The 24,795-nt window shown below is 43.3% G+C and overlaps 1 protein-coding gene across 5 annotated transcripts in view; it reads left to right on the top strand.

The window, feature by feature from the left end:
• CFAP70 (cilia and flagella associated protein 70) overlaps positions 1-24,795 on the top strand; it is a 58,590-nt gene continuing 33,795 nt past the window's right edge. For 4 of the 5 annotated variants that reach the window (XM_029061020.2, XM_039911572.1, XM_039911573.1 and 1 more), the window contains exons 1-8: positions 1-63; positions 2,727-2,869; positions 5,887-6,073; positions 11,514-11,612; positions 17,409-17,488; positions 20,498-20,674; positions 22,293-22,475; positions 24,030-24,124. In XM_029061020.2, the coding sequence (XP_028916853.1) occupies positions 2,795-2,869; positions 5,887-6,073; positions 11,514-11,612; positions 17,409-17,488; positions 20,498-20,674; positions 22,293-22,475; positions 24,030-24,124 (896 nt within the window). In that variant the 5' untranslated portion in view covers positions 1-63; positions 2,727-2,794. The other variant, XM_029061022.2, reaches the window with a different exon arrangement.

Below are 24,795 nucleotides of genomic sequence, written 5' to 3' on the forward strand. Positions count from 1 at the left end.
GGCTTCTCGCGAGAGTTGAGGCGTTGCTATGGTTGCGAGGATGCCCAGCTGGCCGTTGAGCGGGTAAGAAGCAGACCTTCTCCAACGGCCCCCTCCCCCGCCAAGACCATCATAATTGTGGTATTTGTTAAGCCCTTACCACGTTCCAGGCACTGTTTTTATTACCCTCTTCATTTTGTTAATGAGATGTGCATCCCCTTGATTCTATTTATTGCTATTGTTTTAATGATAATAATAATGTTGGTATTTGTTAAGCGCTTACTATGTGCAGAGCACTGTTCCAAGCGCTGGGGGAGATCCAGGGTCATCAGGTTGTCCCACGTGAGGCTCACAGTCCTCATCCCCATTTTACAGATGAGGTCACTGAGGCACAGAGAAGTCAAGTGACTTGCCCACAGTCACACAGCTGACAAGTGGCAGAGCCGGGATTCGAACCCAAGGCCTCTGGCTCCCAAGCCCATGCTCTTTCCACTGAGCCACGCTGTTTAATGAGATGTTCATCCCCTTGATTCTATTTATTGCTATTGTTTTAATGAGATGTACATCCCCTTGATTCTATTTATTGCTATTGTTTTAATGAAATGTTCATCCCCTTGATTCTATTTATTGCTATTGTTTTAATGAGATGTTCATCCCCTTGATTCTATTTATTGCTATTGTTTTAATGAGATGTTCATCCCCTTGATTCTATTTATTGCTATTGTTTTTGTCTGTCCGTCTCCCCCGATTAGACTGTAAGCCCATCAATGGGCAGGGACCGTCTCTATCTGTTGCCGATTTGCACATTCCAAGCGCTTAGTACAGTGCTCTGCACATAGTAAGCGCTCAATAAATACTATTGAATGAATGAACTGTACTAAAGTACAGAAAAATAGAGAAACAAGGAAAACTGAGAAGCAGCGTGGCTCAATGGAAAGAGCCCGCCAAACTAACTCTCTTCCCCTCTTCAAAGCCCTACTGAGAGCTCACCTCCTCCAAGAGGCCTTCCCACACTGAGCTTCCCCTTTTCCCTCTGCTCCCTCCCCCTTCTCCCCTTCCCCTCCCCCTCAGCTGAGCCCCCTTTCCCTCTGCTCCTTCCCCTCAACACTGTACTAATTTGTATAGATTTTTATTACCCAATTTATTTTATTAATGAGGTGTCCATTCCCTTAGAGAAGCAGCGTGGCTCAGTGTAAAGAGCACGGGCTTGGGAGTCAGAGGTCATGAGTTCGAATGCCGGCTCTGCCCCTTGTCAGCTGACTGTGGGCAAGTCACTTAACTTCTCTGGGCCTCAGTTAGCTCATCTGTAAAATGGGGATTAACTGTGAGCTTCATGTGGGACAACCTGATTACCCTGTATCTACCCCAGCGCTTAGAACAGTGCTCGGCACATAGTAAGTGCTTAAATGCCAATATTATTATTCATTCTATTTATCGGGATTATGTTGTCTTGTTTTTGTCCGTCTGTCTCCCCCGATTAGACTGTGAGCCCGTCACTGGGCAGGGATGGTCTCTCTCTGTTGCCAAATTGTACATTCCAAGCACTTAGTTCAGTGCTCTGCACATAGTAAGTGCTCAATAAATACTATTGAATGAATGAACAAATGAGCATGGGTTTGGGAGTCAGAAGGACCCGGGTTCTAATCCCACCTCCGCCATTTGTCTGCTCCGTGACCTTGGGCAGGCCACTTAACTTCTCTGGTCCTCAGTGGCCTCACCTGTAAAATGGGGATTAAGACTGTGAGTTCCACGTGGGGCAGTCCAATTACTTTGTATCTATTCCAGCGCTTAGCACAGTGCTTGGCACCTAGTAAGCGCTTAACAAATACCATCATTATTATTACTAAGCACTGGGGTAGATACAAGGCATTTGGGTTAGACTCAGTCCATCCCAGGTGGGGCTCACAGTCTCAATCCCCATTGAGCAGATGAGGGAACCGAGGCCCAGAGAAGTGAAGTGATTTGCCCAAGGCCACACAGCAGGCAAGTGGGGGAGGTGGGATTAGAACTCACAACCTTTTGACTCCCAGGCCCGGGCTCTATCCACTACAGCATGCTGCTGCTTCCTAAACCTATCATTTAGCCCAGAACTCATGCTCATTCATTCATTCATTCATTCAATAATATTTATTGAGCACTTACTATGTGCAGAGCACTGTACGAAGGGCTTCGAATGTACAATTTGGCAACAGATAGAGACAATCCCTGCCCAACAGCACACGGGCTTCAAGAGGGACCCGATTTATAGATTCTCTGCAGGCCTGGCTTTGCTTCCCCCATCCCCGACGCCTGCTTCCCTCATCTTTCCCCAACAGGACCCGACCTATGCAGAAATCTCCTCACCCTCCTTGACCCTCGGATCACCTCTGTGCAGGCACAGGCTCTAGGACGTGGTCATTTTAGCCCTTGAACCAGTTCCAACTCATAGAAAATCGCTTCCAGACTTGACCTGACCCTAGGCCCCACCAATCTTTTTTTTAGTGGGCTAATTTCATTTGGGCAAGGCATTCATTCTTTATAGAGTGAAGAAATCTTGCAATTTAAGGCCAACGGGCCCTTAGTTTGTAGGAAAACTGAGAGCAGAACTCTGGCGGCACCATTCAGTGCTTGTGTGGGAGGGAGCAAGCTTGTTATGGGCCGGGAATGTGTCTGCTAATTCTGTTGTATTATAGTCTCCCAAGCTCTCAGAACAGCATTCTGCCCGTCGTAAGTACCCAGTAAATACAAATGATTGATAATATTCTCAGTTACAGCAATACGATAGAAAGATACTGCCACTATCCCGGTTGGTGAGAGAGACCGCCCTTTCTCGTCAATGGCTACTTCTACAGACTCCGGATCTTCTCCTGCCAGACTGGTGCAGATCACTGTTCAAGAAGGCTATGATTTGGTAAAGTTAATTCTTTGAATCTGATTTCTTTTGTTAGATGTATGACGAGATGGAAAAAATGGTTTGTTTTATATGTTGTGCCTTAATTGTACTTAGCCCCACTCATCAAGTATATCCATTCACTTCTAGGTGGAGTGAAAGGTCTGGAGTGGGCCCATTGAAAAGCCAATATAAGCAATTCTCTCTCCTCTTCTACTTCCACACACTGGTAGAACATGTCTCCCAACTCTGTTCTCCTTCCCCAAGGGTTTAGTGCAGTACTTAGCACATAGTGCTCAATAAATGCCATTGATTGGTCTTTTCAAGCTGTCCTTTAGGGGCTTTTAGTGCAGACTGCAAATGTGTAAAAACAAAAACGAGGTCCAGATCCTCGTTTAGGTATTTGTGTCCTTTTTTAGTAACAAACTACCCACAGGGCCCAGTCAAATGATTCATTCATTCAGTCATATTTATTGAGCGCTTACTGTGTGCAGAGCAGTGCACTAATCTCTTGGGAGAGTGCAATACAACAATAAACAGACACATTCCCTGCCAACAATGAGTTTATAGTCTGGGTGGGGGGAGACAGACATCAATGATGAGTGGCCAGAAAGGTTAAAAAGGGGGTAGTGAGGAAAATGGGAAACAGTGAGAGAATCAACTGGAGAGTACAGACATAGGTAAACTAGGGGAGGTAAATGAATCAATTGATGGTATTTATTGAGTACTTACTGTGTGCGGAACACTATATTAAGCACTTGGAGAGAACAGTACGATAGAGTTGGTAGGCACAATCTCATCCCTCGAGGAGTGGGGAAGACAGACATTAAAATAAATTCCAGATGGGGAAAGAGCAGAATATAAGGATATAGGCATAATTTCTTTGGGGGTGAAGGGGATATGTGAGAGGCTAAAGAGTAAGAAGTATACATTGTCAGATCTCTCTTCAAAATTCTTAAGGAGCATGGCTGAGTGGATAGAGCACAGGCCTGGCAGTCAGGAGGTCATGGGTTCTAACCCTGGCTCTGCCATTTGTCTGCTGTGTGACCTTGGGCAAGTCACTTCACTTCTCTCTGCCTCAGTTACCTTATCTGCAAAATGGGGATTGAGACTGTGCACAAGGAACAGGGACTGGGTCCACTTGATTTGCTTATATACAACCTTGCGCTTAGTACAGTGCTTGGCACATAGTAAGCGCTTAATAAATACTGTAATTATTATTATTAATACTTTTTGATGAAGCTCTCCATGGTTGGCAGCTTCCTTTGTCCACCTGACCCTGGATGTTGACTGGCCAGAAATTCCTGAGGTACACATATATCTTTGCTGCATACAGTAATAAATAAATCGCCTAATTTTGAAAAAAAAACAACTCATTTTCTTACCAAAAAGGAGATATACCCTCCAATTTTAGATACTTTTTTTAGCGGGATTGGAGTTGTTCCAATCCCCATGATAAATGTTTAGTCAATCAATGGTTAAGTAAACTTTTTCTGCATCCTCTGTTGCTGAAAAAATTGCTAACTCCCAGTGAAGTCTTTCATTGCCAATTACATTTGGAATAAGAATGCAAAAGTGCTTTCCAGCGCTTAGAACAGTGTTTGACACATAGCAAGTGCTTAACAAATGCTATCATTATTATTTTTTATTATTTACTCATTTATATATGTGTGTTGGTGATGGGGGATGGCAAGCTTGCACTGCATGGATAAATCTGGGTTGCTAACTGTCTGTAAATTGTCAGTAAAAATGAGCTAAAATTGATTATATCCATAAAGCCTGCAAAAGTATTTTGCTCTCCATAAACATGGACATCCTTCCAGCCAAATGGGGGAGGAAAGGGTCCAGAGGGAAGAATGAGGAAAGGGCGAGGAGGAGGAGGAGAAAAAAGAGAAGGAGGAGAAGGAGGAGGATGATGATGAATGAGGACTTGGCATGGAGACCTTGTCCAAGCCAAGTGCCCTGGAGTGGGGGTCTGGATGTGGAGTTTGTCATGGTTCTGGGCTGGTTGCTTCTTTGTGAAAAACCATTCTCTTGTGCCCCATTCCCCAAATATGGCTTAATAAATAAATAAATAATAAATACTCTTGCTACTATTCGTCATCCCAATACTGCCTGCTCTCCACCATTTTTTAACTACACCTCTTGGCCAAGTTATTAGTTTACTCTGCGGCTGTTCTGATTCATTCAGTCGTATTTATTGAGAGCTTACTGTGCTCAGAGCACTGTACTAAGCCCTTGGCAGAATACAGTATAGCAGTAAGCAGACACATTCCCAGCTCTCAGGGCATGCTCATCCCTGAATGATGAAACTGGGAATAATTTCCTGAAATAGCCCTCAAAACTGATTGAAACATGAAAAGTGAAATAAAGAGAAAAACAGAAAGCAGTGGTGGCGATCAACCAACTATGAAGAAATCGAGATTCACAGTGTGCTCACCTTCGTCCATGTAACTTGCAGAAAATGAATTTACAGAGATCTTGCATGCAAGCAGAATGCTAAATGCATTTGGTATAATAAGGAGTTCAGCACAGTATCTAGTGGAATGTGAAGTGTTTGCAGCCATGTGGCAAGTGGGAAACAAAGCCTGAAGCCAGTGAGGAAATCTCCCATTTGAGTTTTGCTACAGAAGCCCTTTTGACAGTAACTAATCACAGAGTGAGAGTTAAAAATAACACATATTATTGCAAAAAAAAATTGCTCTTGGAAAAATTTCTATGCCAATGATTGATACCATGACTTTCACAAAGAACACTGCAAGTGCTAACATGGCTAAGTAGGTTAAGTATGCATAATGAAATCACTGGTGATGTATAAAAACATTAAATATTATTCAGTTTTTCAATTATATCAGTAAAAATGAGAAAATGCTGATTTTAAAAAAAGTAAATCATTTTCAGCAATTGACAGCCCTGATATGTCTATATCAGCATGCCGAGGATATATCTATATTTAGCTATTTATCTATACATATCATTGGCAAGGCATGCTGTGAGTTTGTAGGATAATTAATTTGATATATGTTTTTCTCTTTTAGAAAGGTGTAAAAGGGGATTCTCCAGTTACCTTTGTGCGAGCAGAATATAATAATGTGATCCTGGGAGACTCAGCAAAAATCACTGTTTCTCCAGAAGGAGTAGCAAAATATAACTTCACCAGCAGCTTTGAGTACAGTCTGGAAGGACCAAACTCTTTAGATGACATTGCCCATAAACCTGTATTCTGTAAGTTTTGGGTTACTCCCTGTTTTTATTATTTGTGCTGAGCATTTTATTACTGCCCTGGAAGGGGAGTTGGAAGCTGCATTCAATCAGTGGTATTTATTGAGTGCCTATTGTGTGTAGAGCACTATATTGAGCGCTTTGGAGAGTACAGTATAACAGAGGTGGTAGACATAATCTCTGATCATAAGGAATTTATGATTTGGAGGGCTAAACTCCTCTCCTAGACTGTAAACTCCTTGTGGAAGAAGAACCTATCTACCAACTCTGTAGTATTGTACTCTGCCAAGTGTTTGGTACAATGTTCTGCACACTGTAAGCTCTCAATAAATACCATTGAAATAGCAGACATCAATCCCACCCGATAGAAGAGATTGGGTTTGATGAGTGATGTTCTATCGATCACTGTGTGTTGTATCGACGCTACAGACCTTTCATTCGTTCATTCAATCATATTTACTGAGTGCTTACTATGTGTAGAGCACTGTACTGAGCACTTGGGAGAATACAATACAACAGTAAGCAGTCACATTCCCTGCCCACACAAGCTTACAGCCTAGAGGGGGAGACAGTAATATAAATAAATAAATTTCAGGGATGTACAGGTGGGACTGCGTGAGGGGATGAATAAAAGGAGCAAGTCAGGGTGACATAAGGGAGTGGGAGAAGAGGAAAGGGAGGGCTTAGTCAGAGAAGGCCTCTTGGAGGAGATGGGCCTTCAATAAGACTTTGAAGGAGGGGGGAGATTCATTGTGTGTTGGATTTGAGAAGGGAGAGTGTTCCAGGCCAGAGGCAAAACTACTTGTAGCCAAATTCACAGGAGCTGTGTCCAACCCGATTTGCTAGTATCCACCCTGGTGCTTAGAACAGTGCCTGGCGCATAGTAAGTCACTACTTTTCTGGGCCTCAGTGACCTCATCTGGAAAAAGGGGATCGAGACTGGGAGAACCTCGTGGGACAGGGACTGTGTCCAACCTGATTTGCTTGTATTCATCCCAGTGGATATAAGTGCTGAGATACAGTGCTCTGCACACAGTAAGTGCTCAATAAATACGATTGAATGAATGAATGAATGAATGAATGAATGAATGAATGAATGAATGAATGAGAGTTGGGAGGATGGAACCTGGGGAGAAGAAATACGAATCGGGGAGAAGAAATACGAATTGGTGAGTGTTTTTTGAAGGAGATGGGATTTCAGAAGGGCAGTCCCTGGCCATAGTAATTGTTTAACAAATAACATCATCATCATCATGGTCATCATGGTCATCATCGTTTTGGAGTAGGGATTCCAAGTTCCTTCCAAGGACTTCTTTGATATCTTATTGAATTTTGTGCCCATTATGTTATGTTAATTAATTATGTTATGCATATTTCCTTCCTAATCTCTTCTCCCTTCAATGCGTGCCGATTAACCATTGTTTCTTTAAAGTGGCTTGACAAAAATGGTATTAAGGACTTAATATGTGCTAGCATTGGAGGAGATACAATTTATGGGAGAGATGGTATTTTATCCCCATTTTACAGATAGGAACTGAGGCACAGAGAAGTTAAAGTAACTTGCCAAAGTCTCCACCAGTGGTGGTGATGGGATTAAAATTTGGCTCTCCTCACTCCCAGCCCCATATTCTTGCCACTAGGCCTTGTTGCTTCTCTAATGTGCATCCTCTCTCTATGCCTCGTTCTCAATTCTCCTGCCTCCAGCCCCTGGTTCATCTTTCCTCCTACCTGGAGGGCCCTCTCCCTTTAAAGTTAGCAGCCCATAGCTCCCTCCCCATCTTCAGAACCCTTCTGAAATCCCATCTCCTTCAGAAAACACTTGTCGATTCGTATTTCTTCTCCCCAGGTTCCATCCTCCCAACTCTCATTCATTCATTCATTCATTTTCATTCATTCATTCAATCATATTTATTGAGCACCTAACTCTGTGCAGAGCACTTAACTGTGTGCAGAGCACTGTATCTCCGCACTTTCGCCCCACCGCAGCAGTTTGACACTGACAACTTCCTATCGCAAGTCGGTACATACTCAGAAGGTCGGGTTCCTTCGTAGTTGCAGTATTTCTTGGGAAGCAGAGTGGCCTAATGGATAGATTACCGGCCTGGAAGGCAGACAGGACCTGGGTCCCTGCTTGGTCATGTGTCCGCCATGTGACCTTGGGGAAGTCACTTCACTTTGCCCAGTTACCTCATCTATAGAATGGGGATTAAGACTCCGAGCCCCATGTGGGACAGGGACTATGTCCAACCTGATTACTTTGTATCTATCGCAGGGTTTAGAACAGTGTTTGATGTCTAGTAAATGCTTAACAAATACCATCATCATCATACACCACTACAAAAGCACTCCTTCCTCCTGTTTGTCAATTATTTTATCTATCCTGTTAAACTCCTTGTGGACAGAGATGATGCCTCTAACCGTACTCTCCCTATCACTTAAAATAGTGCTCTGTATACATTAGACACTCAATATTATTGATTCTTTATCTTAAAACTCTGCCCTTCTAGACCATAAGCTCCTTGTGGGCTGGAATGCTTCTACCAACTCTGTTGTATGTACTCTCCCAAGCGCTTAGTACAGTGCTCTGCACACGATAAGCATGCGATCACAGTAAGCATGCGATTGATTGATTGATTAAAACTAGTTCAAGGGATCTCTTGTTTTCCCATCCTCTCAGGAAAAACTACCAGTCCCCGTTCCTTCTCCCCTGGTCTCATCTCTCCAGTCTATCCTCTGGATCTTTCTCTGGTTCTTCTTCACCCAAGATTCTATCCCTGGCATCCCATCGGCAAAGTGGATATGGGTATCAGGGCCTGGCAGCCATTCTCTCATGGGTCTTGGAAAGTATACCTCACCTCGCTTCTCTCCTTCTACAATCCAGCATGCATACTTTGCTCCTCTAGAGCTAACTTTCTTACTGTGCCCTGATCTCACCTGTCTCGCCGCCGATCCTGGGCCCACATTCTGCCTCTGGCCTGCAACACCCTTCCCTCCTCAAATCAAATCTGCCAGACAACTACTCGATTAGACTGTAAGCCCGTCAAAGGGCAGGGACTGTATCTGTTGCCGACTTGTACATTCCAAGCGCTTAGTACAGTGCTCTGCACATAGTAAGCGCTCAGTAAATACTATTGAATGAACTACTCTTCCCCCGGCCCCCTTCAAAGCCTTAATGAAGGCACATCTCCTCCAAGAGGCCTTCCCAGATTAAGCCTCACTTTTCCTCATCTCCCACTCCCTTCTGCGACACCCTTACTTGTTCCCTTCCTCTCCCCGCCCCGCCTCCAGCCCCACAGAACTTATGTATGTATCTGTAATTTTCTTTATTTGTATTGATGTCTGTCCCCCCCACTATAGACTATGAGATCGTTTTGAGCAGGGAATGTCACTGTTTTTGTAGTGTTCTTTCCCAAGTGCTTAGTACAGTGCTCTGCACACAACAAACTCTTACTAAATAGGATTGAATGAATGAATGAAAGACCCTCATGAGTCTTGGAAAGAGCAAATTTGGTTCATTGACATCATAGTTTTATGCACAGCAATTCACCCTCCCTTATTCTCTATTCTCAAAGAGTGATTGCCCAGAAAGATGCATTCTAGGGAGCTGTGCTATTTAATCCTTTCTTCCTTTTCCTCTCTTTATTCTGGTGGCCTCTTTTACAGTTCCTTGCGTGTTTACTTACGGTTCTTGGAGACAGTGTGTTTAGATCAGCTGGGAATTGATTTTGCCTCTCCCTCTCTCCCAGAGAGGCTGCACCATTTTTTTTTTTACTTTGTCATGTTTTGCAGTGAACTTAAATTCCCCATCCCCCTGCCCCTTTATAAATACTGTATGGTATGGTATTTGTTAAGCACTCCCTATGAGCCAGTCACTGTTAAGTGCTGGGGGTGGATACAAGTTAATCAGGTTGGACACAGTCCCTTCCCCCCTTGGGGCTCACAGTCTTAATCCCCATTTTACATTTGTAGCAACTAGGGCACAGAGTATTAAATGACCTGCCCAAGGTCACACAGCAGACAAGTGGAGGAGCTGAGATTAGAAACCATGACCTTCTGATTCCCTGACCCGTCCTCTTTTAGGAGCAACTTCTGCTTATACGTACTTTTAAATAAGTTATGCATCATGTGTACAGTCTCTACGACCCACTCTGGAAACAGTTGCTCGAGTGAGGGGTGACTTCGGAAGAGGCTCAGTGGAAAGAGCACGGGCCTGGGAGTCCGAGGTTGTGGGTTCTAATCCCACCTCCGCCACTTGTCTGTTGTGGGACTTTGGGCAAGTCACTTAACTTCTCTGTGCCTCAGTTACCTCATCTCTAAAATGGGGATTAAGACTGTAAACCCCACGTGGGACAACCTGATTACCTTGTCTGCCCCAGTGCTTAGAATAGGGCTTGGCACATAGTAAGCGCTTAACAAATACACCATTATTATTATTATTATTTCTAATAGGAGAGATGGTGAATAATATCTCCACTCATCGATTCATTCCTTCATTTAATCATATCTATTGAGAGTTTACTGTGTGCAGAGCACTGTACTAAGCGCTGGGGAGAGTACAATACAACAATAAGCAGACACATTCCCTGCCAACAACAAGCTTATAGTCTAGCGCAGGAGACAGGCATTAATATAAATAAATAAGTAAATTACAGGTATGTACCTAAATGTTGTGGATCTGGGAGGGGGGATGACTAAGGGGAGCAAGTCAGGTTGACACAGAAAAGAATGGGAGAAGAGGAAAGGAGGGCTTAGTCAGGGAAGGTCTCCATGTGTCTGTTGCGTGACCTTGAGCAAGTCACTAAACCTCTTTTTGCCTCAGTTTCCTCATCTGTAAAATGGAGATTCAATATTTTTCTTCCTCCTACTTAGACTGTCAGTCCTTTGTGGGACAGGGACTGTGTCCAACCTGTTTTTCTTGTATCTACCCCAACACTCAATACAATGCTTGACACATAGTAAGTGCTTAAGAAATGCTACAATTACTTATTTTTATGGTTTTAGGTGCTTACTATGTGCCAGGCACTGTAGTAAGGGCTGGGGTATACATATGATAATCAGGTTGGACACAGTCCCTGTCCTACATAGAACTCACAGTTTTAATCCCCATTTTGCAGATGAGGGAACTGAGGCACAAAAAAATTAAGTAACTTGCCCAAGGTCACACAGCAGACAAGTGGAGGAGCTGAGATTGGAACCCACGATCTCTGACTCCCAAGCCAGTGTTCTTTCCATTAGGTCACAGTGCTTTCTATTATCATTATTATTATTATTGTTATTGTTGTTATCACAGATATGATTCTATATTACTATTTTAATTACAGATTTATTTTATATAGTATGACAATACCTGCCACTAATTTCTTGAGAACCTCCTCTGCATTAAAATTCTCTGGCTGCCCCTTCTGGTTATTTTCAAGTCCATTTCTACATTTTGCTTTCCCAGTGACTGTGACTGAAGTACTACCAAAGGAAAAGAAGCAGAAGGATGAAAAGACCATGGTTCTTGGTCAGGCTGTTGTGGACCTTCTGCCTTTGTTGCAGGGTAGGTGGCACCATTTTCCCAAACCTCTTTTTAACTCTCCAGGAAGCTGGTCAGTGCAGAAATGTGTAAGACTCTGATTGACAAAACCCTATAGAAGCCATTCCCCAGGCTTTGTATCAGACAGTCAAGTAGTGCCCGTCTTCTGTTCTGATCTAGTCAGAGATGCTTTGATGTGTGCGGGTTTTTTTTTTTTTTTATTTTTGGTGCTGAGCTTCCTGCTATCGAGTTCTATGGCCGGACACTGGGCCAGACTTCACGTTGACCTGGAAGGGGAATGCAAAGTTTCTGAAACAAGTGGGGTGCTTCAGGTGTTTCCCAGGAGAAAAGCCGTAGGAGACCTTGTAATCTGATTTCTTACACAAAATAATGCCTATAACATCTTCATGCCTGTGACATCTTCACTCTATGCTGTGTACCTGGAGTGATGGATTCTATTGTGATGTCTTGTGCTTCTTCTTGCCTAGTATGCAGGAGGGCTGTCAGTGGCCACCCTATCTACACACTTCTCCTGGGGGGAGTTGGCTTGAGGGCATGGGGAATGTTTGGGGATAAAAAGATCATGAAGGAGAGAAGGCCAGAGGGACTTGAAAAAGCATTAAGGAGAATGAGGAAGGCAAATTAGACATCCGTAAAAAGATAAAATAAAAATATACAACCCAAAATATACAAATGCTTTTAAACTAATGCTTGAAGCTGCCCACCCCCACAAAGAAAGTGGTGGATTGGAATGAGGACCTTAATATAACTGGCATCACTGAATTTGGAAGAAAGAAGAGACCAATGAGATACAGTGTTGCCAATGCAAACTCTATAGAAAAGATGGTAATGGACAGACAGATGGGGAAATGTGAGAGACAATACAATCAGGAATGACAAAAAACTTTCCCAAATAAGAGGAGTATCACATAAGCCCTTTGGATGAAGCTTCTAACATTAAAAAGCAAAAATACTGTAGCAGGAATGTTTTGTAAATGGCTTGATCAGATGAGGAGAGTGAACAGTACATATAATAGGGGGAGGCATTTGTTATCATCACAAATTGGCGGATGGCACATCAGTGTGAGAAGTGAGGGTAAGATTTTTGGAATGGACAGATGACTTTTCTGGGGAAGATAATATGTCCGGATAATAATGATCATGGTACTTGTAAAGTGTTTACTATGTGCCAACCCCTGATCTAAGTGCTCGGGTAATACAAGTTAATCAGATTGGACACAGACCCTGTCCCACATTGGGATCCCAGTCTTAATCCCCATTTTACGCTGGAGAAGCAGCGTGGCTCAGTGGAAAGAGCATGGGCTTTGGAGTCAGGGCTCATGAGTTCGAATCCCAGCTCTGCCACTTGTCGGCTGTGTGACTGTGGGCAAGTCACTTAACTTCTTGGTGCCTCAGTTCCCTCATCTGTAAAATGGGGATTAAGACTGTGAGCCCCACGTGGGACAACCTGATTCCCCTATGTCTACCCCAGCGCTTAGAACAGTGCTCGGCACATAGTAAGCGCTTAACAAATACCAACATTATTTACAGATGAGGTAACTGAGGCACCGAAAAGTGAAGTGACTTGCCCAAGGTCACATAGCAGACATGTGGCAGAACTGGGATTAGAACCCATGACCTTCTGACTCCCAGGCCTGTGCTCTATCCACTATGCCATGCTGCTTCCAGATCTCCTATAACTCAAGGGATACATTCTTGCAAAGCTCCTCTGTGAAAAAAAGTTACTCTGTATTATCTGTAGTATCTCTGGTTTCAACACTTGCCCATGTACTAATAGGGTTGTATGCACAAGCTATTTATTATTAATAATGATAACAATAATAATAATGGTATTTTTAAAGCACTTAGTATGTGCCAGATACTGTTCTAAGCACTGGGTTGGTTACAACCAAACTGGGTTGGTCACAGTCCTTTTCTTCTAATCCCACAATGTGCTGGGTCCAAAAAGGCTCTCACATTGTCAATGAATGTTTCCTAAATCCCCCAACTAAACAGCCAAAATCAATCAACCAATCAATCAGTGGTATTTATTGAGCACTTAGTGGGTGCAGAGTATTGAACTAAATGCTTGGGAGAGTACAATAAATGAGAAGCAGCATGGCCTAGTGGAAAGGGCATGGGCCTGGGAGTCAGAGGACCTGGGTTTTAATCCCAGCTCTGCCAATGGCTTGCTATGTGACCTTTCTGTGCCTTGGTTTCCTCAACTGTAAAATGGGGATTAAATACCTGTTTTTCCTCCTTTCTTAGACTGTGAGCCCCCAGCTGGACAGGTGCTGTGTCCTACCTGATTAACCCCAGTGCTTAGAACAGTGCTTGACTTGCAGAAAGCACCTAACGATACCATAACCATCATCATATTGTTATGTATTTATGCACACATCTATAAATTTTATATTATCAATTATTTATTCGTATTAATGCGTGTCATCCCCCCTGGACTGAAAGCTCTTCACGAGCAGAGAACGTGTCTTCCAACTTTGTTGTATTAAACTCTTCATGCTCTGCATGGAGTTAGTGCTCAATAAAGACCATTGATTGATAATAATAGTAGAATTGGTAGACTCCTTCCCTACCCGTAAAGAGTTTATAGTCCAGAGGGCGAAGACAGGCATTATCATAATTAGGAATATGCAGAGAAGTGCTGTGGGGCTGAAAGTAGGGTGAATATCACATGTTTAAAGAGTACAGATCCAAGTGCTTAAGTGATGCAAAAGGGAGAGGGAGCAGGGGAAATGAGGGCCTAGTCAGCCAGGGCCTCTTGGACATGTGATTTTAAGGTAGGGAGAGTGGTGGTTTGTTGGTATGAAGGGGAGGGACTTCCAGGCCAGAGGAGGGACATGGGCCAGTGGTTGGTGGCCAAGTAGTTGAGATTGAGGTACAGTGAAGGTTGGCATTCGAGGAGTGAAATGTGCGGGCTTGGTTTTAATAGGAAATCGAAGAGGTAAAATAGGAGGGGTTTCAAGCTGATTGAATATTTGAAAGCTGATGGTAAGGAGTTTCTGTTTGATACAGAGGTGAGTGGGTAGCTACTGGAGGTTCTTGATAACTGGGGGGATTTTTAGAAAAATGATCCGGTCAGGACAGTGAAGTAAGGACTGGAGTAGAGGGAGACAGGAGGCAGGGAGGTAAGTGAGGAGGCTGATGCAGTAGTCATGTGGAATTTAAGTGCTTGGATCGGGGTAATAGCACTTTGGATGGAGAGAAAAGGGAAGATTTTAGGGGTGTTTTGTAAGGATAAGGCCAAGGATACAGGTTTGTGAGACAGAGAGTATAGTGGTGTTTTCTAAAGTGGTGGGAAAGACAGGACAGAGTTGGGTGGGAAAATTCGAAGTTCTGTTTTGGACAAGTTAAGTTTGAAGTGTTGGTAGGACAACCAAGTAGAGGAGTCCTAAAAGTAGGAGGAAATGCGAGACTGCAGAGAAGGAGAGAGGTCAGTCAAGTCTGGATCCCCCTCTATTCTCCATCTTTGCCCACTCCCTCAGAGATCTCATCTGCTCCCACAGCTTCAACTAATAGTCTCTATGCGGATGATTTCCATATCAACCTCTCTAGCCCTGACCTCCCTCTCAGGATGGCACCTGGCGAGTTTCCAGTACTCTACCAGTCTCGGCTGTGAGAGGGAGAGCCAAGCAGAGGCCTACCTATTAAGTTCCTAGCTTGAGCAAGTCGCCTCCTACCCACAGCGACTCCATGAACACATCTCTCCCAGAACACCTCCACTTCCACCTGCAGTTGTTCTGGCAGTGTATTCATAGAGTTTTCTTGGTAAAAATACAGAAGTGATTTACCGTTCCTCTCTTTGGGTCACATCTGGAGAGTTCCCAGTACTCTACCAGTCTCGACTACAGGCCTATCCATTCCATTCCTAGCTTGGGCAGTGGCTAGCGAGTGGAAGGCAATCTGCTATAAGTCAAAACTCACCTGTGCCAGGCAGCAGCAGCATGGGAGAGAATTAAGGGCGAAGACTTAAGTTTATTGCGTGGAAGGCGGCAGCGGTAAACCACTTCTGTATTTTTACCAAGAAAACTCTATGGATCCACTACCAGAACGATTGCAGATGGAGGTGGGGCGTTCTGGGAGAGATGTGTCCGTGGCGTCGCTATGGGTCGAAGATGACACGACGGCTTAAGACAAGATTTTCCATTGCCTTCCTCTGCACGGTAAACTTGAGTCTCCGCCCTCGACTCTCTCCTATACCCCTGCTGTCCAGAACGGGTGAGTTTTGACTTGTAGCAGATTGCATTCACTAGCCACTGCCCAAGCTAGTAACTTAAAAGGTAGGCCTCTGACTGACTCTCCCTCTCACAGCCGAGACTGATAGAGTATTGGAAACTCTTCAAGTGTCATCCTGAGAGGGGAGGTCAGGGCTAGAGAGGTTGATATGGGAATCATCCCCATAGAGATTATTAGTTGAAGCTGTGGGAGCAGATGAGCTCTCCGAGGGAGTGGGTGAAGATGGAGAATAGAGAGGGATCCAGAGATGAGCCTTGAGGGACTTGCACAGTTAGAGGGTGGGAGGCAGAGGAAATGCAAACTGCATAGTAAAAATATATTTATGCCAAAACTGAGTGCGTCCTAGATTTAATCCTGAGTGATGGACAGTTTCTGGTTCAGCAAGTATATGTGGAAGAGCCTCTCTTCAGTAGTGATTAAAACATGATTCATTCTAACATTTTTTCAAGGGAGGGCAGCCAAAATGAAACAGAGGTATTACATTTTTGAAAAAAGAAATCTGATACAATTCAGACCTTGAGCAAAATTTGAAAGGAGTAGCTGCAAAACTAGATTTTATGTTCTTTATGGGGAGGGAATGTGTTGGCTAATTCTGTTTTACTGTACACTCCCAAGTGGTTGAGAAGCAGCGTGGCTCAGTGGAAAGAGCACGGGCTTGGGAGTCAGAGGTCATGGGTTTGAATCCCGGCTCTGCCACCTGTCAGCTGTGTGACTTTGGGCAAGTCACTTCACTTCTCTGGGCCTCAGTTACCTCATCTGGAAAATGGGGATTAAGATTGTGAGTGCCACCTGGGACAACCTGACCACCTTGTAACGCCCCCCAGTGCTTTGAACAATGCTCTGCACATAGTATGTGCTTAACAAATACCGTCATTATTATTATTATTACAGTGTTCTGCACATAGATGTCAATAAATACCACTATTTGAAAAAAGTAATCTAAATGAAGCCCAGAGACTTTAAAAAATGTTTTATTAGGAACCTAGGAAACTATATATAACCAAATTTAATAATAAAATGTTCCTCAAGTATTTCAGAAGCAGGTAGGTGGCTATGGAATCAAGAGAGCTACTCTGTGGTAGCTGGGTAAAAGGTGCAATCTGGGAACAAAAGGAGAATAGCAGAGGGGTTCCATCAATTTTTTCAATTGGGTGTTTATGTAAAAAGTTATTAGATTCCCAAACCCAAATTATTGTTTGTAGCAGTCAGTATATTGGATATTTTAGATCAAGGTGGCAAATTAGATGTTAACAATTCAATACCTCTGCATAGCATTCACCTGTAAGTTTTGAAGACTTCACATTAGCATTTGCAGACCTTTTCACATGAGGGTGTATCCCGTGTTTGCAAATGCCCATTAAATATGAGTATCGGCAGATCATTAATGTCACTAACTATAAAAATCTGCCATCAAGTTCATGACCAGTAGGTATCACTGAAACCTACTGCAGAGAAGACTGGAGTGATATGAAATAGAGAAAAATCAATCCCCTTTTCACCTTTAGTTTCCTGTATTAGCTGAAAGCATCCCACTCAAGGTTGAATGAACTTTCTGTTTCTCTGCAGGAGAGAACACATTTGAGGTAACGGTCCCATTACATCCTGTTGTTGGGACTTCATTAGAGATTCTTCGACCAAATGCTAAGGTAACTGGGGTTTAAAGATCCTGGCGTGTTATTTTTTCCAACAAAATGCTTGTTACTGAGATTATTTTAAGCCTTTATCTAAAAGCATAAGTGGGTTTTTCAGTAAAAGTGTAAAAGAATAGATGATAATTTATAATCAACTTATATCTACCTCAGAGCTTAGAACAGTGCTCAGCACATAGTAAGCACTTAACAAATACCACAATAGTATTAACAACAATGGTGTCTGGCACATAGTAAGTGCTTAACAAATACCATTAAAAATTATTAAGCACTAGATCCCCACATTTTGACTCATTTATTTCTGAAGTGTCTTTTCATTTAAGTTTACATTTTCCCATTTAATTAAGCTCCAAAGGATCCCAATAGAATTTATTTTATTTTGAAAAACTAAACTCATGTCCAACATCTAGGTTGCCACTCATAAAACTAATAAAATTATCAACTCCACTTGGTAGGATATTAAATGTTGGAAATCTTTATGCTTGACAACCACCGTATAGGCACAGTGAAAATTCATGGGAAAAGGCTCTTTTCCCTGAAAATATGTTTGAACAGTTCATAAATGATAATGAACATTTCACAAACTGAAAAATTTGATCTCAACGGCTACCTTACTGCTACAGGCTCTCGTTATATCCCGGCTAGACTACTGTGTCAGCCTTCTCTCTGATCTCCCTTCCTCCTCTCTCTCCCCGCTCCGGTCTATTCTTCACTCCGCTGCCCGGCTCATCTTCCCGCAGAAACGATCTGGGCCTGTCACTCCCCTTCTTAAACAACTCCAGTGGTTGCCTATCGACCTCCGCTCCAAACAAAAACTCCTCACTCTAGGCTTCGAGGCTCTACGTCACCTTGCCCCTTCCTACCTCTCCTCCCTTCTCGCTTTCTACCGCCCACCCCGCACGCTCCTCTCCTCTGCCGCCCACCTCCTCACCGTCCCTCGGTCTCGCCTATTCCGCCGTCGACCCCTGGGCCACGTCCTCCCGCGGTCCGGAACGCCCTCCCTCCTCACCTCCGCCAAACTGATTCTCTTCCCCTCTTCAAAACCCTAGCTCACCTCCTCCAAGAGGCCTTCTCAGACTGAGCTCCCCTTCTCCCTCTACTGCCCCCCCTTCACCTCTCCGCAGCCTAACCCTCTTTTCCCCCCATCTCCCTCTGCTCCTCCCCCTCTACCTTCCCATCCCCTCAGCACTGTACTCGTCTGCTCGACTGAATATATTTTCATTACCCTATTTATTTTGTTAATGAAATGTACATCACCTTGATTCTATTTAGGTGCCATTGTTTTTACGAGATGTTCTTCCCCTTGACTCTATTTATTGCCATTGTTCTTGTCTGTCTGTCTCCCCCAGTTAGACCGTAAGCCCGTCAAACGGCAGGGACTGTCTCTATCTGTTGCTAACTTGTTCATTCCAAGCGCTTAGTACAGTGCTCTACACATAGTAAGCGCTCAATAAATACTATTGAATGAATGAATGAATGAATGAGTGCTGCAGAAAATACATTTTTATTCCTCAAAAGTACCAACAGACTATTCAAGAAACACCAGGGCTTGGGCTGGTATCACAATTATAACTAGTCTCTCTCCAAACCTGCTGATTTCTACAATTAGAAATCATGATGTTTGTTTTGTTTTTGCATTCTGTGTCTTCGTTTAGTCATCAAGTGTAAGCATTATCACTGGGTTGTTCCTTTCAAGCTCTGTTCCTCTGTATTTTACTGTTTAGGTTTAGAAAGGTAAAACTATTTTCACAACATTGCCAATTTAGGTTTTGCTCTGTGCATACCACTCTGTTTTTGTGACAATTTAAGCATAAAAATTTTACTTTAGTCCTTGCATGCCCAGGTCATATCTTTGTGTCGTAGTTTATGTATAAATTCCAATTTTCTGATATTTCTGATCCATGTATTTCCTTCTAGCCTGCAAATTAAAACTATCCTTCATTCTGCCTGATTTGAGCTTGGTTCAAAGAAGTGTAGAGGGAAGACCCTTTAGCATGTTCTCTGTAAAAAAATTAAGTGGATTTTCTTACAACCCAGAACAACTGAATAGCTGTATTCTATGGATTAAGACTAGAAGACTTGGATTGAAAAATTATTTTCAAAGCAATATTCACTAAAAGCTGATCAAAGACATTCACTGAACCAGGTTTTATATTTGCTGTCCACAAAACTGGAGGCTTTGGGTTAAGTGATGTCTAGGGATTATTTACCTAGTGAAGGTTTTTTCCTCCTGAGCATTTTCCGTAAACCTGATTGATTTGTATCTATCCCAGTGCTTAGAAAAGTGCTTGATACATAGTAAGTGCTAAATAAATACCATAATAGCAAATACCATAATAAGCAACATGGCCTAGTGGAAAGAGAATGGGCCTGGGAGTCAGAGGATCCGGCTTCTAATGCCGGCTTTGTCATTTACCTGCGATGTGACAAGTCATTTAACCTCTTTGTACCTCAGTCTCCTCATCTGTGAAATGGGGATTCAGTACCTGTTCTTCCTCTTGTTTAGACTGTGTGCTCCATGTGAGATGGGGACTATGTCCAACCTGATTATCTTTTATCTACTCCAGTGCCCAGTACAGTGCTGGGCACCTAATCAACACTTAACAAATGTCATTACTATTATCATCATCATTAGCACTTGCATCTTCCTCTAAGCATTTCACACCAAAAGTTCCATTTATTTATTTATTATAACGTTCAAGCCAGCAACCTCTAGAATGAATTGTTTTAACTCTAGTACTGTCTCGCAACTCCTTGGGGTGGGGAGAAAGGAAGGAAAGAATAGATAATTAGAATAATCGTTTCAGTGTATCTGACACGGAAGTTACATATTTCGATGAAAACTGAACCCTGACTGTATACCACCTGGAGTTTCATACAATTTTATCCTCTTCTGAAACATTAGCTCTTTGCTTAGTTTCTCTTTAACAAGTAAACTGTTATTCATTTGATTCAATTTAAATGGAATTTAATTGGAATTTGATGTAATTCCAACTCTCCCTGCAGTGTGGCCTTGAAGTAATGGTCTGTGTTCCGGAGGCGCTGCTCTCCTCATCCCAGCTCTTAGGCAGTAACCTGCTGAAGGTGACCCTGGAGGCTGCTTATTCTGTTCCCGAAGCTTTCTGTCTTACAGGACCCCAGCAAAATTATATGGTTGGCTTTCAAGTTCCATCAGTTGGTGAGGTGAGGAATTATTGGCAGATTCACTCGGCGGTGGTATTACTATGTGCCACCAGTTCCATTCTTTCCCTCCATATCTATCCATGCTTTTTCCTAATAGACCCCAACTCTCCCTCCGTGTTTGTCCCCAGCTGACCTGTGCGCTGTGCCTCGTTCTTGTCCCGCTGCTGATGCATTGCTCGTGTCCTCCCTCCTGCTCGAAGCTCCCCTCCTCCCTGGCAACTTTCAAATCTGATAGTCCACAGTAGTGCCCATGTGCAGAGCCCTTCTGAAATCACTTCTCCCACAGGTGGCCTTCTCTTATTCATTTCTAATATCTCCTGCTTATAGCCCCCCTATTTCCAATTCAGCACTGCTGCACCACCTAAGCATTTAAAGTACTCACAATCTCCCGAGGCGCTTTTGTGCCTATTTACATTTCCAGTGTCTTAAGCACAATTCATGGACCTAGCCCCATTTCCTTCCCCCATCTGTATTTTATGTTATACAGAGCATCTCCCTGCTAGAGTGTAAAGTGACTGAGAAGCAGCATGGTCTAGTGGCTAGAGTACAGGCCTGAGAGTCAGAAGGACCTGGGTTCTAATCCCGGCTCTGCCACTTGTCTGCTGTGTCATCTTGGGCAAGTCATTTAACTTCTATGTGCCTTGATTATCTTATCTGGAAAATGGGGATTAAGATTGTGAGCCCCAGGGGTGCAGGGACTGGGTCCAACCTGATTATCTTGTGTCTATTCCAGTGCTCAGTACAGTGCCTGGCACATAGTAAGAGCTAAAGAGATACCATAAAAAAATAGGGATCATTATTAGTTTAATTGTAGTGCTTAGTACTGTGCTTATTACTGTGCTTAATACAGTTCTGTGTACACAGTAGGTACTCAGTACTATTGACTGATTGAGATTCAGGGCAGTTTCAGCATATCTTCCTTTAGGTGGCTTCCTCATCCATGGTCTTCATTTGTATATAGCCTGTGACACTACTAAATAATATATTTGGAGTCTGCTCCCACTGTCTTATTAACTGGGGGGAATATCAAATATTCCGTAACCATTTCAAATAAAAATGTTAGTACTTGGCAGTCTGATCGATTCTCCTAATTCAGTTAGTTTAAAGGCAGATTTAGCAGGTGGGCCATTTAATTCTGAACCGAGAATCATCTGATTTGGTCTGGGAAGGATCAATCACATTTCAGACAATAAGCACTTTCAATTCAGACATCAGCTAGGAGCATGTCAGATTTACCCCTTTCTGCTGTAACAGCGGTGTGAGGATTTGGGGGTGTTTTTATACAAACAAGCAAGATCTCTCATTGTGACTCCTATGACTTATTTTGTAGCTGTGTAGGGGTATCTTTTTATTAATCCATCTGTCGTAATTGTTGAGCGCTTGCTATGTGCGGAACACTGCACTGAGCACTTGGTACACTATAACAGAGGTGGTTCCCTGCCCACAGCTAGCTGACAGTCTAAAGGACTAATTTACAGTCTAGAGTACCTTAGTTTGTCTTTAGCCATAGGTCTTTTTAGATGTGCGTTGATGTCTGTTTATGCTCGTCCACATAGGGTCATTTGGTTAACTTGCATCTGGTCAGACTGCACAAACAATAATTTTCATTTCCCTCTAGAAAGAGTGTCCCCTATTGTTCAAGAATGGCACTCTGAAGCTGGGTGGTGAAAAAGAACCCACACCCCGACCCAAAAAATGGCCCATTCCCAATATCTTGGCACCGGGAGCTCAGAACATCCCAGATTCTTTCATTTTTGGTGGGGCCTATGAGGATGAAAATGGAGAACTCAACCACCCAGAGGTAAGGAAAGGCTTTAACAGAAGTATCTGGGACAAGACCCAGAGTTATGTTAAATAAGAACCATCTTTCATGTTACGTTGTCTCCGCTCTTTCTCGAATTTTACACATTTTCCTCTATTTCGCATTTATAGTTTGGCTTGTAACAACCCTAGACTCTTCCCCTCTTCAAATCCCTACTTACAACTCACCTACTCCAAGAGGCCTTCCCAGACTGAGCTCCCCCCTTTTTCCCTCTGCTCACTCTACCCCCCTTCACCTCTCCACAGCTAAACCCTCTTCTCCCCCCTTCCCTCTCCTCCTCCCCCTCTCCCATCCCACCCCCTCAGCACTGTACTTGTCCGCTTGACTGTATATATCTTTACCACCCTATTTATTTTGTTTAATGAGATGTACATCACCCTGATTCTATTTAGTTGCCATTGTTTTTATGAGATGTTCTTCCCCTTGACTCTATTTATTGCCATTGTTCTTGTCTGCCTGTCCGCCAGGATTAGACTGTAAGCCCGTCAAACGGCAGGGACTGTCTCTATCTGTTGCCGACTTGTTCATTCCAGGTGCTTAGTACAGTGCTCTGCACATAGTAAGTGCTCAATAAATTCTATTGAATGAATGAATGTGAAATCATAATCTATTTAGTGTTTGACATTGTCAGTTCTGGTTGATATAGTATTATTATAGCTCCCCCTCTCTAGACTCTGAGATCATTGTGGGCAGGGAATATGTTTGTTTATTGTTATATTGCACTCTCCCAAGTGCTTAGTACAGTCCTCTGTACATAGGAAGCACTCAGTAGATAGGACTGACTGACTTAGTGGAAAGAGCACAGGCTTGAGAGTCAGAGAATGTGGGTTCTAATACCGCTCTGCAAGCCACTTAACTTCTCTGGGCTTCAGTTACCTCATCTGTAAAATGGGGATTCATTCATTCATTCAATTGAATTTATTGAGCGCTTACTGTGTGCAGAGCACTGTACTAAGTGTTTGGAAAGTACAGTTGGGCAACAGATAGAGACAGTCCCTACCCAACAACGGGCTCATAGTCTAGAAGGGGGAGACAGATGACAAAAAAAACCAAGCAGACAGGCATGGAGACTGTGAGTCCCACATGGGACAACTTGATTACCTTGTTTCTACCCCAGCACTTAGAACAGTGCCTGACATATAGTAAGTGCTTAACAAGTACCATAATTATTAGTATTATTACTAATCTAAATGGCCAACAGCTGACAAAGAGGCGGGGGAGAATATGTGGCAAAGATGGTACCCATTACAGGACAAGTGGGTGAAGAGAGGCTGCCTAGGAGAGTTCAGGAGAAGAGCGAGGAGGATGGGTCACAGTGAAATATCCATCGTAGAGAGTTAGTTCCCATGCTGTTCTTCTCTATTACTCCCGACGTGGCTCTATTTTTCCAGTGGCCTGGGAAGGAGGATACTGATGGGTTATAACGTGCAGAAGATTCCGGTAACCAATCACCATCCTTGCTCTGACAAGATTTTAAATAATTCTTGGCCTCTGAGCAGAGGCACGGGACCCACATTTGCTCTCCTTTCCTAGGATAAGGAGTTCAGAATCCAGGCAGAAACCATAAAGAAGAGGATCATTTGGGATTTGGAAAGGCGCTGCTATCTTGACCCTCCAGCAGTACTCAGGTGGGCCCGAGAAAGGGAATGGGAAAGGAAAGCAACGTGGCCTAGTGGATAGAACACGGGCCTGGGAGTCAGAAGGACCTGAGTTGTCTGCCACTTGTCGGCTGTGTGACCTTGGGCAAGTCACTTCATTTCCGCTGTACCTCAGTTACCTCATCTGAAAAATGGGGATTTAGACTGGGAGCCCTATGTGGGACAGGGACTGTGTCCAACCTGATTACCTTGTATCTGCCCCAGCACTTAGAACAGTTCCTGGCACACAGTAAGTGCTTAACAAATAACAAAAAAAAAATTGCAAAATTATTCTAGAGAGAAAGAAACTCAGTCTCTGTTTCAAAATCAGTAAATTTTCAGCAGGTTCTTTTTTGTATCGTACCCTTCTATTTATTATTTATTGCTGTTCTTGGTGGTGGTTCAAGAAAGGAACAAGTTATCAAAGGAATTTTTTTAATGGTATCCGTTAAGTCCTTACCATGTGCCAGGCACTTATACTAAGCACTGGAATAGATAACAAGATAGGGTGGTCCCAGTCCCTGTCCCATATGGGGCTCACAGTCTTAATCCCCATTTTTCAGATGAAGTAACTGAGGCACAGAGAAGTTAAGTGACTTCTCAGTGGTCACAAAGCAGACAAGTGGCGAAGTTGGGATTAATGGTCACATGGATAGAGCACA

This window comes from Ornithorhynchus anatinus, chromosome 3 (genome assembly GCF_004115215.2).
Source record: "Ornithorhynchus anatinus isolate Pmale09 chromosome 3, mOrnAna1.pri.v4, whole genome shotgun sequence".
Lineage (NCBI taxonomy): Eukaryota > Metazoa > Chordata > Mammalia > Monotremata > Ornithorhynchidae > Ornithorhynchus > Ornithorhynchus anatinus.